This window comes from Tyto alba, unplaced genomic scaffold, assembly GCF_018691265.1.
Source record: "Tyto alba isolate M040663 unplaced genomic scaffold, T.alba_DEE_v4.0 Super-Scaffold_45, whole genome shotgun sequence".
In the NCBI taxonomy this organism is placed as follows: domain Eukaryota; kingdom Metazoa; phylum Chordata; class Aves; order Strigiformes; family Tytonidae; genus Tyto; species Tyto alba.
Window position 1 is genome coordinate 35,974,874 of NW_024881321.1, and position 18,369 is coordinate 35,993,242.

An 18,369-nucleotide genomic window follows, 5' to 3' on the forward strand; every position below is an offset into this window, starting at 1 on the left:
AAATTAAGTCTGTTAAAAGTTTATCTCGGTATCCTCCCTTCCTTTTGGTTCTAGTATCAACAGAAATAAGGTTACCGACTTTAAATGAATTTCAACACAGTGTCTGCAGATTGACTGAAACAAACGTGCATATTTACTGATGTGTGAGAAGTAAGGCAAATAGGCAAATAGTGAAAGGTACGGTTGTGAAGAGAGTATTGAAAATTAGACTGATGGATTGTAAGTTGAACAGTGCCTCCATTTGTGCAAACAGAACCTCAGAAAGTTCCGGTGTTTCAGTAACCTTGTTAACTGTGAACCCTCAGAAGATAACATCTAACCTTGTGTTTCTTCACAAACTGCATCCCTTGGAGTCACTACTCACAATTATTCCCTAATGATTTTTGCAGACCTTCACTTGTCTTGGGTCTTCTCTACCATCAGCTTTTAAGGTCAAGGCGTTCTCTGTACTGACCTCCTGTGAATATAGCAAACTTACTGATGCTCCAGATCCTTCAGGAGACTGAGAGAGGGGCAGGAGGTGCTGCTTGTTTACCTTTGTGGGAGGAGATGGGGAAGAGCAGAAAATGCTATCCAGATAATTTCAAGTTTTTAGTTTGTGGCAGGTTGTGCAGGGGGTCGTGTGTGTCTGTGTATAAATAAATAAATAAATATATATATGGGGACATAGATTGCTGCATAACACTCTCATGGTAAACACAGTCAAGTGACATTTAGGGACATCTGATCTTTTCCTTGCAAAAAGAAAACATACAATGCTGATTACCTTTTGTTATCTACTTTTCTTTAAAAATTGCCACTGTTAGTCTGTGTTTAAATATTTCTGTATTGATCACAGCTTCCACAGCCTTTCCCAGAACGTTGTAAGGTCCACTGACACCAAAACTAACAGATTTCGTGAGAATATGCATGACATTATTAGATATACTATGTTGTCACTCTGGCTGCCAGTCTAGCTTTAGTCCAGTTCTGATTGCTGGTTTTGATCAGAATCTTAAAGTAAGCATGATTGAGCAACATAGTATCTGCCTCCCTCCCTGCCTCCCTCCCTGCCTCTCTCTCTTTCTTTCCTTCCTTTCCTTCTTTTCTCAAATTATCATGCAGTGGGAACATGTTTTAAGTCTAGAAAAAACAGAACTGAGCGCTATTGGATGTAACTCCAACAAGCAGATAATCTGTTAGGTAGTTTAGATGTAGTTGTATGGTGATGCCTCTAGCATGTGTACAACAGCAGAGGATTCATGTTCTTTTAATTCTGGAAATGAAATTAAAACATGTCTTTGGCCTTTTTGTAACTGAATTTATTATCATGCTTATATATGAATAAATATAATATTTATATGTGATTCCTTTTTAATTAAAGTTAAAATATACGAAGAATATTGTGATGACAATTTCAGAATAAACTGTAAAATAACTATGCTCTTTATTGAACACGTTAGTTACTAAAAGATTTATATGATGTGATTGTAGGCATTAAATTGTTGGATTTTCAGCAGTTAAAGGAGATATAGATGACTTATTAATTGTTCCTCTAAAAATAGTAGAGCACTTGCAACTAATGCATGGATTAGAAAAGTCAAAGGGGATGAGTTTCCACCCCCTCATAAAGTCTGCTAATTATCTTACTTCAACAAAGAATGTGCAGTATAAAGTTGCAATGCGTGTGCAACATCTAAAAGAGAATAATGTCAGTCTTTCATTCTGCTAAAAGAACAGCAGACTGAGCAGACACAGATGTCTGCTTGGTGTGAACAGCTATAATTGACTCCCCTCCCCCCCTCAATACAGTATGAAAAGGGAATTTAACCATTTTCAGCAACTGTTTATTGGGGCTTCTTACTATTTAATACTGAGTTATACGCCTTGAGTGTGTCTTCAGAGTTTGAGACTTTTGCTGCATCTATTACTTGAAGAACGTATTATTAGCTCATGCTTGAATTTATTGAAGGGGACCAGCTGCCAGGCAGGAAATGCTGCTTGGAAGCCTGTAAGAATAACATTCCCTCAGTATGCTGGGGAATGCCCCTGGTTTTCCCCTAAATACCTGCCAAAGCAGCCACTCTATTGATTTCAGAATGTAAACTTGGTGAAAGAGAAATAAAGATGCAAACAATAAAATAGGAGTCTTAGCCTTTGATGTAAGGAACGCTGATAAAGTCAGAGTGTATCTGGCGTGATGTTCTAGCTGGGGATTCAGCTGCCATTTTCTGAGCGTATAACGAACTTTGCTTTCAAATAGGGAAGCATGTTTCCCCTGCCTTGCATGTTGAACACCTATACAGTCGATTTTGACTTCATATTAAGTATGCCTTCCCACACCATACAGAGGGACTGAGCAGCTTAGTAGGAGACAGACTGATTGTTCTGAAATTTGGGGGAATATTTCTTGGGATGAACTTTTGAATCTTAACTACTATGAGCAAACCCAAGGAGTGGGACAAGAGGACTGTGTGATGGAGCGGGATGGAAACTGGAGGAGCAGCTGTCCTGGAAAGTTGAACAGCTCTTGTCTACTAGGGTTCACTGGAGCGATTCTCACTTTTTCAGAGGGAGTATGCTAAATATTGACATTTATAGAGACTTTATGCATATGTTCGGGACAATTACAGAAAATACTGACTTTCAAAAAATTGTATTTTTCAAAATAAAACCAGTATTCTTCCAGAGAGAATTGTTGGAATTAATGTTAGCATGAAACCTTTTGACACTGATAACAGGATGTCTGTTGAGTACTTACTGAGAACTCATCTAGTTTTAGAGCAGTGTGAAATACTGGTTTTAAGAGTAGTTAAATCAAAAACTGACTGAAATGGATGATAACAACAAGAAAATCCACTGTTTGCTTCATCCTGTTTGCAAGATAAGACAAAGACTCGGCATATTTATGTTAGGAGATTCAATCTTTATGAAAGGAGAGGAAATAAATGGAGAAATTGAAACATTTCATCTTCTTGCAGATGCCGTACAATGGGTTTTGACAAGGTGTCAGGGACAAGCCTGTAGTCTAGGACTGCTTAAAACTTATGTCCCATCTTCTGGTTAACTTCGTGTGGGTTATACACTTGGCTATTGGCCATAAAACCTACTGCGGAAGAGGCCGAGCCCTTCAAGTGGCAGTTGCTCTGTAGAAAACAAGTGTTTCTTCCCTTCTGACACCTTTATGATATCGTTCACTTGTTTGTCCCATTTATTCTTTCTCACATGGGAATTAATCTAGTATGGATGTGTTTGTGTGGTTCTGAGAATGGTGGTAGAGTAGCAGCAAGGAAGCGTGGCTGGTTAGAGTATATGCTTCTTCCCATCAGTTTGTGTTTAACTTGAAAATTATTTTAGATTTGGAAAAAAAAAAAAAGCATGTGTGAGTGTACTTTTATTTGCATCTGCAATATGCAGCTTAAGGAGATACTAAGAATAAGACTGGAAGAGTTGCATTTTTCTTTCCCTTTTTTTCTCCTGCTTATACAGATGCAAAATCAGAAGTCAGTCTTTTACTTTCTGCTGATTGTACCAGTTCTAAGCTGGTGCTACACAGCCAATTTCAGATATTTATACTCCAGATATTTTCTTAGTGCAATTTGAGATGAGTTTCTGCTAAAACCTTTGAAAAATACACTGTGTATATTCATATTACCTATTTTCATATCCTGCCCTCACTTATTTATGTGAATAAATGTGTGTATGTTCCTTTGACAAACCTGATCAACACTGATTAGTTTCACCAAGCCTTTGTGAAGTAAGTTTTTCTTCTAAATAACTGATTTTCTTGCTGAGTCATCTTTTTTGCCAAAGTCACAGAGGCTGCTGTTACTTAAGCACCAGTTTATACTAGACAAAATAAGCTTTTCTGAACAGAATTGTGACATTTGCCTTCACTGCTTAGTGAATGTGGCGCATTCAAGCATGAAAGATAAAGAAAGTATGAGTTATAGGAAGAATTTCTCTGCTGATGGTGGTAAAGCAGCACTCTTGCCCTGGTTACAAACCAAGGTAAGAAGTGCTTTATGGCTCTTAAAAAGCAAGATGAATCACAGTTTTCTCAAAACAGCCTGTTACTGCACTGTAACTGGCTTCTATTTGGGTTTAATACAGTATTTAGATCTTTTAAGAAGTACTTTAAGCCTATCATCTGTTGGTGTAGCCCAGAGGGAGAGAATCCTGTTGCTACTCCATCCAGTTTTTATTTTAAAAACATTTTTGCTGAATGACCATCTTATAGGTATGTGCCATATTCTGCCTACACTGCGGTGGCATAATCAGGCTTGACAGTTACAGGCTTGAAGCTGTAAAGAAGGAAGAGAAGGCTGTTGGTTTCTGGTCAATGACCGTAGAAATCTGTCTGTGATTTAATTAAAAAAATTAAAATGCAACAACAACAAACCAGAAACAAACAATCCACCCCAAGATACAGTATTTTCCCAGGCTTTAATTTATTTCTGTGTTGGTATTACAGTAATTTCATCTTTATTTCTTTGTTTTTAGGTTGCCTGAAGCTCAGCAGAGGGTTGGAGGATGTTTTCTAAATTTGATGCCACAAATGAAAAGCTTATACCTTGCCTACTGTGCCAACCATCCATCAGCAGTGAATGTTCTCACAGAACACAGGTATGTTTACATTGAGGTCTTTTAAGTCTGATACAAAGAAGTGCATAAAATACACTTGTCTTGTAAAGCTGTGTTGTCTCTTTTCACACTCGTTTGACACAATAGAGCTTGTTTAAAGAAAAAAAAATAGTAGTAGTATATATTTCTTTAAAAAGGCGAAAAACTCGACAGCACAAAGCCGTTCTATGTGATCAGAACCAGCTTGTCACTTGGCATCGTGTTATAAACTATTTGAGAGCATTTTCTCATTTAAAGAACACATACTGAACTCAATGAGTATGTAAAACAAAGTGTACTGATTATCATCTTTGTTTTAAAAAATGTCGAGATGAAAGCAAGTGTGGAATTATGGCATAATTGACATGATTACTAGTAGATGGTGGATTGTAGCGTAGCCCTGTAAAAGCCTGTACATTTGTATGTACTTAACTTTATAATGATACAGCCTTAGCTTTACTTCTGTGGAAGGAGTGTGAGCTTTTTAAGTTTACAAAATAGTATCTTCTATGTGTAAGAAGTAGGATGCAGAATTAACATGATGGAGGTTGCTCAGCTTTGGGACTGACCTTGAATTTGCATAACAATGCCCTGCATCACCTTGAGGGAAGAGAGTTGAGGCCAGAATTCAACTCAGGAAGTCTGCCTTCACAAACTTGTCTTGTACATTCTGATGATCACGTGCTGCAGCAGCTGTTAGTTTGGGGCTATTTATATTTGCTTGTGGTGCAGGACAGAACTATGACTTCCTCTTGATGGCTGGGCATAGGACAAATTCTAGCAAGATATCTGTTATTTTTGGGTTTTTTTCCCCACCTTTTTTTGTGTTGTGATGGACCAAAGAAAAGATATTTTGAATATTCTTAACTCTTCCTAAACAAAGAGGAGCATAATTGCTTTGTTTTCTGTAGCCTTAGCTTCCTCCAAGAACTGGTAATTTGTTTTAACAGCAACAGTATGTGGCATTTTTGTGAGCTTTACTCATAATAGTATAAATAAAAAACCTTCTAGCTACCAAATACTATGAACTATCACTTTATTAGTAAGACATGTAACCATGTTCCAACCCCACTTTGAAAAACCAAGCTGCAAATTCATATTGCAGTAACGACAGAAAGAAGGTGAGTTTTTGTCAGAAGCAATGACAAATTAAAATTAAGACAAAATATGTTTAAAAATCCGTGATGAAACCCCTTAGCGTCTGTTTTCTTTAAGAAGTCCTCCTTCTAGTACCAATTTCTGTAAAAGGTAAAATATTAGGTGGTCCAAGCCTGTGAAGTTTTTAATACCCATAGGCTTAGATTTTGGGGTTGTTTTTTGTGTCTTTATGCTCTTTCCATACTGAGGTCTGGAATTTAATCTGTAGATGGAAAATGGCAAGTGATAGCAAAGCGATCATCTACATTTCTTAGTATTTGGAGATATTTGTAAAAGATTATCCTGACTTTGAGAACTCTTGGAAAGCACAGGGAATAGCCACGTCTGAGAAGTCGTGATAGAAATGCAAGGGAAAGCTGTTTTGTTCTGCAATTGGAGAAGAGAAGAATTTTTTCTCCTCTGTGTTGCTTTGTGCATGTAGTTGTCCTAAGAAAAATTCAGCTTCTGGTCTGTAGAGTCAGCTGGATATCAAATCCTGGTAGAGTCAGTATAAATATTGTGGAGCAGTTAACTAATTTGGATGTGGAAGGAGGTTTGAAGCAATTGTATTGTTCATAAGAGATGGCTCAAGGGGGAAGTGAGTTGTGATAAACGGCTTTCTGTTTAATGCTGTTGTGTTGCCAAGCTTGAGTCAACAGACGTGAACGCTGTTTTTTTTAATTCTATTTTATTATTATAAGACCTTCATTTTCGTTGTGCACCATTGCTGTACGTAGGAAGTGGCTTGACTAAAAATTCTGCTTGAGACAGCTGCCATGAAGAAATCAGAAGGTGGCTTTAAGTAGTTCTGAACTTTTTCCTCTCAGAATGCCAGAAAGTTTTTAATTACATGGCTTTAAAGGTAGTGGAAAGAAGCTTTTGTTGAAAAGATTTTTCTGCCTAGAATAACAAACTGATTGAAGGCACGAAGAAAAGAAAAATACTCAAATTGTCTGCTTGTCTGTTTAGTTGAGATGTTTTTATTGTGTAAAAGCATCCCTCGTAAACCTTAATGAAAAAATTACTGTGAGTTTTGAGAACAGTCATGATTTTAATAATAATGAAACTACTACACTGTAGTGACTACTAGATTAATATTGAACTGGAGTTTTTCAGAGATGTCAAAGACTGGGGTTTAAGACTTTTAAGAAACAGTGAAGATTTGTTGGTGGATTTTGCAGTATAGTTTTAGCAGAGGGTGTGAAAGCATTATATGTGTTTTAGTACCAGCAAAAATATGGCAGAGAAATAGATGTTTGATGAATTCTTGGATTTGAATATCATGTTTGTAACAGCTGTGCTATTCAGTAGTGTCTTAGAGCGAGGAGAAAGGAACAGTCTGGAGTGGTTTGATTTGGAACATAAATTCTTACTGTCTAGAGCGGATTATTTCTTGCCATGAACAACTCTGCACACTTCATAAATGGAACACATACGCATTAACTGTGCTTCTGAAAGCCTTTCTACAAAAAAACCCTAGCAGATAATTTTAAGCCAGATTCTTATATCACAAAATCAGTATTTTCTGCAGTTCATTAAGATCACTTGCTTTTGGTGGGAACCATACCAATAAAAACGAAACAAAAAAAATCTAGATGATTGCTGTAGAGGAAACTGCAGAAACTTTACCTCTATTTTGTTTTTTTATTCTATGAAATATACTAGTTTTATGACTGTTTTTACAGTCGCTGACTAAAAACAACTTAAAGGAAATTGGCTATTGTTTTGAAGCATTAACTGTATTGTCTCTTTAACCAGTTGGATCACTGTGATATCAAAATTGTAAGCAATCATCTGGTTTGATAGACTTACACATGAGGATTTTATATGTCATTTTCTGAAGTATCAAGCATGCTCTTTGAGCAATTAAATGTTAAAATGTCATTCACTGACACTGGATAAAGACTCTGTGTGCATATACATGTGTATAGATAAAACCTGATGGTGTTAACTTACTCAGAATTATTTTGGACTTCTAGTCAAAAGCTTCTTTTTTGAACAGCATTTTTGTAGAGTTGATTCTAAATAGCAGTACTTGGAATGGGGCTAAAAGAGGCATTCAACTGGAATGTGATTCTTGTTTTTTAAATGCCATTCAGTATGAATGCCAGCCTGTGTTTCTTCTTTCTTCTCTTTGTCATTTGCTTCTTGATCATATGTAGCATCAACATGGGGGGGGGGGTTATTCAATTAGTACAAAATAAGGGGGTGTGTGCATAAATATGTTCATATATTTCTGTGTTTATATAGATACACAGTTGGGGATGAAGGAGGTTAATTATATTACTTAATGAATAACAGATTTTTTTCATGTTCAGATCTTCAAATCCACAAACATCTTTAATTTCCTTAAGGAAATTATTAATAGCCAAACTATTGAAATGCATATCATTAGAGACCTGAGTGTGTATGAATATGAAAAAATGGGAAGAAAACCTAATACAACTCGTACAGGAGTTCAGGTTCCAGAGCTGCATATTTCTGAGGTTGTATTTGCTTCTGATTATCAGAACAACAAGAAAAAGTCTTTCTAGTAAGTTTGGGAACAGATTTTTTCCTTGGTTTCAGATGTGACACTGTAAATTTTATCCAGGTGTTGGAGTTGGTACTCAACATAATTTCTCCAATTTTATATAGTCCTGAAATTTGGTGAGAACTTTTTGTCTGAGGAATTGTTACAGAGCCATTGCATATTTGCTTCAGAATTCTTTGTGCGTAAGGAATCGAGAGTTAAGAATTAAGTTGTTTTTCCTTAGGTCTGTCATGGTGTCTTGTAATTGTGTCTTAAGCCACTGGCTAGAGCTGAAGAGGGGGAGCTTGCCAGGTACAGCTGGGTGGTGGCTTTTGCAGAGATCGGTGTTTTGCATGATTCTACCATTGCCTCTTAGCTTTTTCTCCCTGTTCCCTTCTCTCATTGTGGCTGTAGTGCCAGTGTACACTTCCTCTATTTTATTTACTTTATTCCGTAGCAGTCATACCTCTTTGCATTGGTTCCAGTTTCTAATATCCCTTACTTTTTCTTGAAAATCCCAGTTCAAATCCAAGGATAGGTGATCCAATACCGTAATGTGGTTTTATTTTTGCAGAGAATTTTGCTAGCTGGTGAGAACAAGACTGCCTCGAGGGTGTAGTGTTTAGTCAAAGTAGCATTGATTGCTCTGTGTGCTTCTGATATAGACATATGTTTGCTTTCCAGTAAGAGAAGAGACAGGATGGCAACCCAAGGCATGAAAGAATTAATTTCCCTTAAGTAAATTAGAAAACTCCATTGGATACAAGGTACAGAAATGCAGTGGAGTGTGGAGTCCCAGGAACATGAGATGTTATACCTGGGGAAGACCACAAGCCACAAAGTTCAGTGCGAGGGGAAACTCCAGCAAAGAAAAAGAGGAGGCAGAAGCTAGGACTGAGTCTTTGTGGACTGTATCCCAAATGCTAAGAGGAATGGTATTTGAGTATAGAACTCACTGAAGGGTGAATAATATAATGAAAAAAAAGTCTTAACAGGCCTCACCGATCAGTGGACATAAAACTCTTCTGAAGAAATATGGAGAGTACAGACCCAATGTAATCGGCATTAAGTATGTCATTATTGGGGGAGGGGGGGAAGGGCTTTCAAGCTATTTTTACTTTGTTTAAACAACACCATGTTTATTTTAAAACAAAATAGAAGAAAAATGTTTCCAAAAGAAAATTTAATGTGATGAAAAGGCAGCCAAAAACTCGTAATATATGCCTGCTTGTTTTAATTTTGCAAAGTGGCAAGCTTTGAGCCAGTTCTCAGCTGTAAGAAAGCTATCCACAAATTTTTGCTTGTTCAAACATTAATTTTGCTAGATTCTTCTATTCTCTCAGATAACATGTCCCAAGCACATTCTACACTTGCATCACAGACCTAGCAGTCTGGATAAAATTTGTGGAGCTGAAACATCACAATTACTCCGAGTAACTAGAGCGTGGAATACAGATCAGCTTGAGTCAGAAAACTCTTTGTGCCTCCCCCACTTTGGTGCATCCCTGAGCCTGCAAGTGTGCAGGCTGATGTCATACACCAAGCAACAGTCCCCGGGAGAGGAGCTTGCCTGGGAAGTTTAGCACGAGGAAATTAAAAGCTGCAGTTGAGCAGTTGCTGAGCCAAGCTGTGCCCCAACGCTCTCAGAATGCGGTGCCTGTGTGCAGTCCTCAGACCCCTCAGCAGTGATAGCTCGTGCTCCATCTATTATAAACAGAGACCTACTTCAGAAGTGTAAGTTGGGATTTTAAATATGTACATTTTAGTTCCTGGATGTGCTTTTCTCAAGTTTCAATGTTGGTTTGTTTTTTTCTTTTTGCCTCCTGTTACTCTAGGCACATCGGAACTCATTTTCTTCCTTCCCCCCAGTCTGATTTGCAGCTTTTGAGGCAGCTGTACTAAGAAAGATTTGAATATATTAATAGAGTGTAAAGTCACTTTTTATGGTGACCTTTAAAATATCTCAAGCTGTGACCGAACTCTAGTCTGGTGTGGGGAGAACTCTTCAGTTCGAGATTTCAGGATGAACGAAGCACAGCACTTTTGTGTGCTTCTCTGCATTTTATTCTGTAAAATGACAGAAGCAGTGAATTCAAATCTCAGCTGCCTCTTTCTGAAAAGCTACTTATCTAGGCAGTTGTGACTAAGTTGATGATTTCACCGTTGAGAAGTTTTTCCTGTTCAGCTAAATGATACCTTTTTTTAAAATGTTCTCCTTAGCTGTGGGCCGGAGTTTTATTTAGTATATACTGCCTAGGAGAATATGGTACTTACAGGCATCAGTTGAAATTGTGAGATGAAAGAGCCATTGTCTTTAGCAAAGTAGCTGTGCTCTTAAGCTAATGACACTGACTTCTAAGCTGCTATTAATTAAAAAACAGTTGTGAACCTTTGTCATATTCAGACTGTTTTAACCCACCCATATTTAATTGAAAATAAACCTTTTCATTATGTTCCATGTTGTATTTGTCATTTGTGAATAAATGAAGGATGCTCGCTTTAAGGTTTGGGCTAAAATAATGTACATTTTACCAGAAATTTAGGTCCATGAAGCTGCAGAGGTAGCAGGTTGGTTTAACGAGTAGACTGCTGACAGAGTCTGCATGATGGAACTGCTCAGACAAAATTTTGGATACTGTTGTGTTAAAAGAGTGTGTGTGTATGTTCTCATACTGCAGTTTGAACAAGCTGGCATGTCAAAACTTGTCAGAAATGTATGAAAGAAAACGTTATCCTCTTGGGAATGTTAGGAGGAAAACTACGTCATTCAATTTTAATTACATCTATTAACACTGCTCCATGTAAAAGGCTTCCTGCTGATGATGCTGTTGCTAAGTGTGTTTTTCAGGACTTTGTGTACATTTCAGCTGAGCTGAGGTTTAAACTTGCTCTGTGGGTTCCTATACTGTGATTAAGTAAAAAGGTGATGATAAACAACCAAGTATCTTACGTGGAGGAGCACTGAATGGCCTCGAAACTGCTGCAACATTGTGTAACCACAGAGGGTGTTAAAGGCATTGCAGAGTAGACAGCAAAAACAAGATAATACTGGTTTTTATTTTAGGTTTTCAAGTAGTTGATTTTAATTCAGGCTACAGTGAGTGTTTTCCCATTTCTCACACGTCTATTTCGTAATGCTGAAGTTGGGAAGATATGGAACAGTGATAATGAATGTTGGAAATGTGAATGTGGGTGAAATGGTAACCAGTGTTCCTCCTACTGTACAAGAAAAAAAAAAAAAAGATAAAGGGGTGGAGGGGAAGGGGAAGTGCAAGCGTTGTACTTGTGGACAGTCCAGCAAATACCACTTATATAATGCATTTGTATGCAGCCAGAAGCATGGAGATGGCTGAAGTAATTAGGAATGGGGAGTTTTGTGTCTTTGCAATCTGAAGGCAAAAATGAGCGCTGTTCAGAACAATGTCAAATTGAACGACCCATGGTATTTGCAATTGGCATGTCCTGTAGAGCATTCTGCTGTGTTGGGGAGAAAGGAGAATCTGCGTAGTGCTGCATGTAGATTGTGCTGCCTGAACTGGGGAAGAATAGCAGATAATGTGAAAGGGAATAGTTGATAAAAGTTAGGCAGTGTGGGCTGTGTGTCTGGCTGAAGCAAACAAAATTCAAAGAGTGAGTTTAAACGGTTACTTCCTGTTGGTTCTTGTAGCAGTCATCTTTCAATTAAAATAAAATAGATGGAAGATACTTACCATGTACCATATATAATCTAATGTCGATGCTGACATGGATAGGGGTGCTTACAGGGCGAACTGATGGATAAAACAAAAAGTGCAGCGGCGTGCACACTGTCAGTGTCATATACACAGTGAATTGAAATTTCAAACCACTGAGTGTCTTCTGCCAGAAGGACTTTCACAGGTGAACTTTGGTAAAGCTTCCCATGGAAACTGGGTCCATGCTGTACCTTTGTGTGCCTTAACCACCTTGCTGGAAACAGCTTCTTCCCTTTTAGCTGAGTCAGGAGTAGAGGACGTGCCACCACACCATAGCCATGCAGCTTAATGTGTCAGGGAATGAGCCTGAATCCTCGATGAACAAGTAAGCTGGTAACACTGTAAAACCGAAACATGAGTCAGAATCCTTAGCATTGTTTAGGGTTCCACGAGAATCAAATTCTGAAGTGGGTGTGATTTTATGCTGAGTAAGGGCTGTGACTAAGAAAGCGTGAGGCAAAGTAGGTCTTCAGCCTCTAGGTATTCAGAGTTGGCTAGCTTTATTTCTTGAATCTAAATTTAATCTAGGAAGATATTCAGGTCTACCTGTGTTGTAGTACTATAATTTTTCATGCAAGGTACTGTAGGAGGCTTTTCAGTGGGTTTTGATTTTGGCTAAAACCTGATTGTGTCATGAGGTGATTTTTTTTTTAGGAGGCCTGTAGTTGCTGATACATGTTGCTTGAGAGGGATGTAGCAGGGTCTGCCGGGGGGAACTGTGGGCATGTTCAAATGTGCTCAGCCTTTCTCTTTGCATCTTCAGAATGCAAAGCAGGTGTTGGGAAATCCCTTCACCCGCTTTCTTGGCTCTGAGTACAGCAGAAATTGCACAAATACATGCACCAAGGAGTGCTTGGGCCTGGTGAGAAGGGGGGTGGAGTGCTCTAAAAGAGGTCGTGTAAGGTCGTGTTGGACCAGACAATTCAGAAATGGTGCTGGGTATATTTAAGCAAGGTAGTGTAACTATTACCAATCAGTTGATCTGAAGACAAGTAAACATTGGAGGAAACTGTATGGAACAGTACCTTCTCTTCTGTGAACCTGAGAAAGCTTTAGCAGCCAGGAGAAAGATCTGGGTGGGATGGTGAGTAAAGCAATTACACTGGGATGGGAAGGTTACGGTTCTGCTCTCTTCATCTGTTTGGACAAATTGCGTTAATAAGCAAAGTGTCACTTGTTCTGAAATGGGAAGGAGCGTGTGTGTGTCTTGGGGGAGGTAGGGAGGTCTGTTTTGTCTTAATCTGTGTAATTCTTTTCTATAGCATGACTCACTGATAGTTGAGCATGTCTGTTATGGCAGTGTCCTATCAGGGTCTTTTTCCTAGGGAGATTGAGCAGGTCAAGATTTGCTTTCACTTGTGCATGGAAACACTTAGCTCTAGGTTTGGAGATTCTCATCCTTCTCTTTTTGTTAATGTTGCCATATTGTACAAGTGTTCCTTCTTTATTGCTGTTTGAGGTTTGACACTGTTTTTACACTTTCTAAAAGTACTGAATCTGGTAGCTGGCTACGGCTTCCTTTGAAAAATGAGACTATGCCAATAACCAGGGAGGGGAAAAAAAATTTCAGTAGTTATTCTGACTTATGGAGGCGTAATGCTATTGATCAGTAGAAAGTTAAGGATTTTCAGGGTATCTTAGAGTAGAATTTACACGAACGGCACATGAGAATAGTGGTTTTTGTTGTGGGTTTTTTGGAGAACTAATTCATTTACTATAACAAGGACCCAAAACATGAGCGACCCCATCTGCAGGTGTCTAGAATGACACAGCTTGAATGCAAGAAGGTGTTATCTTTTCAATAAGCATCTTTCTGATTTTCTTAGATTTTTCTTTAGAATCCCATGTTCTTCAGCAACTTGTCTTTTCTGAAGCCTGGAAATCAGCCTAGGTGCTACCATACCTTCCCTTTCCCACGAAGAGGGCTCATTTTGTTCCTGGTCATTTAAACTCTGGGAAAGCTTGTCCTCCACCACAGTCCTCTGAAAACTGTGCATTATAAGGAAACAGAAGATGTAGCTATTTTGTTTCTTTGATAGCAAAGTGAGCTGAAATTCCCAAGATGTGCTGCTTTTTTTAACAGAGTTAATGTCAAAAGTTGAGGGGCTGGATCTGGTTTTGTAAATGGTTCAAATATGAAAAAACATCTAGATAGGAGAAGTAGCAGTTCATGATACTGGGAGACCGTGGATTTCTTACAGTATCTTTGCTGTCAAAACAACTGTGTTGTGTAAGTGCACCCTCAGTGTATCCCTACCTTGTTTGAGAATAGATTGCGCAGTAATTTTCTGCTATGGTCTACCATTTGTATGTCTGGTTAGTTGGTCATTTTGCAGTAACACCATGGATGTGTGAGGTGAGATGAGATCATTAAACATGTAAGTGTGGGAGGAAAAAAGGGTTCTGAAATATTCTGTGTCTTCTCATTAGTGCCTGACACCTCAAAAATACCAATGCTTGGTTAAATGTGAAGCCATTGACTCATTTATGCTTGTGTATTACTTGTGTAAACCACCTCTGAAGTCAGATGTCATTTTACTAGAATAAAGAGCTGAGTAATAAAATACAGCACAAGTGGCTTTATTCTGTAATTGTTGCTTGGATGGGGTAGAATTTAGGAGCTGGTTTTTGAGCATTGTTTTCCTATAACGGTGGGTTCGATCCTATGTCTGTTGTTCCCTGCACAGACCCCAAATCTGCAAATGTCTTTGTTCCTGCATTTCATTTAATGCAAAAACTGACCGCAGCACTTAAGTTGTACTTTTTGATTACTTTTTGATTTATTTGGCCTGTTGTTTTACTGACAGAATTCATTGTGGATGAAAGACTGAAATAAAGAATCCAATGTAATTTTAATTCTTTTGGTAATTTGGTCTTAATTTGCTTAAATATCTTGTGTACACAGTGAGGAGCTAGGAGAATTCATGGAGGTGAAAGGTGCCAACAGCCCTGGGATCCTTGTACTGACCACGGGCCTCAGCAAACCTTTTATGCGTCTGGATAAATACCCCACGTTACTCAAAGAACTTGAAAGGCACATGGAGGTATATCTTATCAGCATTTATGTTCCAGCTTAATGATGATTTGACAACAATTATTTTAAAGGTACATGTCAAACATGATGGGACCCAAAATTACATTTGTTTGCTCTTCTGTCAGCCTTCTAAAATATGGGCTGCAGTGATTTAAAACTTAGTGCAGTAAAACTTCCTGTAAAAGCTACACATTTAAAGTAAAACTAGCCAGAGAAGCTAATCTTCACTACTAGAACAGCCTAGGAGGGTCTTCGGTTGATTTGACATTGAATATGTCTGCTGCATACTACCTGAGGCTACTTTATTTTGTCAGAGTGCTGCTTCTCATCTTAGGACCTCAGTGTGTCAAACATGTCACCAAAACAGTCCATTTGACTTCTATTGAACAGTGTCCAAAAATGATCTTTCCAATATGGGAAGGTGTTTGAGGAGTTATTGTTTCCACCTTTGCATTTCATAGGTTAGATTTTTGGAGTGTGAAGGAGGGAGAAAAATAGAAAGCGTATGGGTCTTTGTCTTGTCACACAATTTGGTTTGTCAGTCATTGACAATGGAACATACTAGTCTGTAAGGAATCTAGTTTCTGGCAAAATAACATGCCAAATAGAGCTCTTTAAAATAAACACTTTCCTGTTAGGATTTAGAAGTCTCTCTTACCCACTAGATCTCGTAAAACTTCCTTGGCTCTATTTTAAGTGTAAGTATAAGTAAGAAGGCTGTGAAAAGAGAGCAGATCTGTCTACAAGTTCTGTTTTACAGAATTGTTTATTTGTATTTAATTAAGCCTCTAATTTTTTTTTTTTTTTAATTTTACTGGGACTAAAGTTTTTATGTATCTTTTCTCCATTGTTTTTAGGATTATCATCCGGATCGTCCAGATATTCAAAAATCTATGACAGCCTTCAAAAATCTTTCTGTAAGACTGATAAAAATTAGATAATGTATTTTAAGTAGAATGTTTTCTAGTTTCATCCCCCTCTATTGCTTTAAAAAAACCCTGACTTTTTTTGTAAATGTATAAGAAATTTTTGAAAGCCTGGAAATTGATGCTGTCTGTGGGCAGAGATAAGGATGGTAATTTGCTGGGTGTTATAGCAAATAGACTCTTGATGTAAGAGCCATGCAAAGTATTCTCCACCTCTTGGTCTGCCCTCTCACTCATGCTCTGCCTCCCTTTCTACTAGTGCTAATATAACTGGTGTCCTGAAGAAGGGCTTCTTTACGTTAGAAAAAATTCAGAATATGCGCTCAATTAAAGTACATGCCTTCTAGGGGAATAGTGTTTGAGTTGGGGAGGGAGAATGAAGGTGAAAGTGCTAGTGAAGTTCAGAAGATAGAAAGCTGCTAGTAATAATTGGAACAGAAGCCTAATTTGAACAGATGAGCTCTCTGTCTTAAAAAAATAAAAAAAATGCACCTCAAGTACAAGAAGTATATACTTAGTGCAGTCTGAGTTAAAATAAGCTTAATGTTTTGTGCTTCCTATTAGGAGTGTGTGCTGGTGGTAACCTGGCTTTTTCTATTTTTTTATTTCTTAAAGCAGAAATTTAGTGTTCTGTGTTCTGAAGAGGTTTGGGGATCACATTCTGTTGAGTGCTTTACAAACAAGAGGAAGCAATTCTTGCTGAGAAAAATTCAAATGAATGGGAGTGCATGTAGTAGAGCAGGTTGGAGACATTTAATAAGTAGGAACACAAGGTTATACACACTCGTAGTTTGCACAATCAGTGTGGCTCTTTTTACTAAAGAAAGATGCTTTGTTGTATAGTCATGTGTATTTGTGACAGCTGTGTTAATCTTTTCTGCTGAGCCTAGCCATTTTTGGTTGGAAGTACAAAAATTTAAAATGTAAAAACCGGAGAAATTTGAGAAACAGAGCTATGACTATGAATTTAGAATGGTAATTGAAGTCAGCGTATTGAAGGGAAAAGTAATAATATTGAAGTTAGCAATACTAGTTTCATAAGAAAAGTTGGTAATAGTCACCTAAATGAAAATGCTTCAAGTAAGGTGCTGTCTTTTGTGTACTACAAGGACAACAGTCAAGAAAACTGTAGTGGTATTTCTACCCTTAACCTGCTCCAAATTGATAGAGTTGATAGAGATGGTATTTTTTGCTACGTTTGTTAGGCACAATGTCAAGAAGTACGGAAACGGAAAGAACTTGAACTACAAATACTGACAGAAGCTATCCGTTGTTGGGAGGGAGAGGATATTAAAACACTTGGCAATGTGATTTACATGTCCCAGGTCATGATTCAGTGTGCTGGAAGTGAGGTAATGTCCTTATCATCTTTACTGTTGGTCTTTCTTTCCATTTTGAATAAAATTAATTATAATCATTATGCAGCAGAAATAAACAGAATGCTTCAGAGGTGTTCATCTAGACTAAAATCTGTCTCTACTGATTTAAGGCTTTTATTATAAAACCTGAAATAAATTTCCTTGAAGACGTGTGGTCTCATCTGTAAAATTTACTGAAACGTAACCGAATATAGCAGTTATAAACATTGTAAGATATTTTTGCAGGACTCTTTTGAAAGTGCATAATTAAACAGAGTTTTCCATGTGTAGTTATGTTACAGGATCATTTTGCAGAGCCGTTTTACAGCATGTTTTAAATAACAAAAACTTCCATCTTTTGTGTTGTAAGGTGTCTAAGATTCACTTTTTCCTCACTGTTTTGGGCACTTTGCTTAAGTAGTAAATTTTGAAATACAAGCTTGAGAACCAAGTGGGTTTGGAGAAATAGAATAAGAAGAGACATTAGAAAGTTGAAGGTGACACTGCAAAGTCTGGGGTGATTTTTTTCAAAACAAACAAAACACACAACGAAAAGGTTGTCCTACCAGAAATAATGTTCAAATAATCTTAAAAGCAAGTGATAACAGAAAGAAAATGTTATACAGATTACTGACATGCTTTTACTGTAAGTTGTTCCCCTCTAAAATCAATGAAGCTTTGAACCTGAAGCGGGCTTTTGAATTGTAACCTCATTCAGTCAGTTTCCTCCCTTAGAACAAAGATGTCCATAAATACGAAGAAAGAGAAAAGTGCTTATGCAACTGATTATTTAAAATTTCATCACCTGATATTTTTCTCTCAGACATTTTTGTTAGGCGTTAAAATAAAAAAAAAAAATAAAAATCACGAATAAAAAAAGATAGTGCATCTTCTGCAGTCATGTCTCTTCCTGTAGTCTTAAAAACAAAACACTATTCAACCCCCACTTGCATCATGAGCTAAAATGTCAAGCGTAATGGACTTTTAGAAGTTTCTGCGTAGCATTACAGCTTTTTGGCTGGATATAGAATAGCTTCATCTGTGCAAAAGCAATTGGTTTTGATTT

General features: G+C 37.7%; 1 protein-coding gene across 8 annotated transcripts in view; it reads left to right on the forward strand.

The window, feature by feature from the left end:
- Nucleotides 1-18,369, forward strand: part of ARHGEF7 (Rho guanine nucleotide exchange factor 7) — a 131,893-nt gene that overhangs the window by 82,403 nt on the left and 31,121 nt on the right. For all 8 annotated transcript variants that reach the window (XM_042805908.1, XM_042805912.1, XM_042805909.1 and 5 more), the window contains 4 exons: nt 4,483-4,605; nt 14,891-15,029; nt 15,877-15,936; nt 17,151-17,297. In XM_042805908.1, the coding sequence (XP_042661842.1) occupies nt 4,483-4,605; nt 14,891-15,029; nt 15,877-15,936; nt 17,151-17,297 (469 nt within the window). The remainder of the gene's footprint in view (nt 1-4,482; nt 4,606-14,890; nt 15,030-15,876; nt 15,937-17,150; nt 17,298-18,369) is intronic.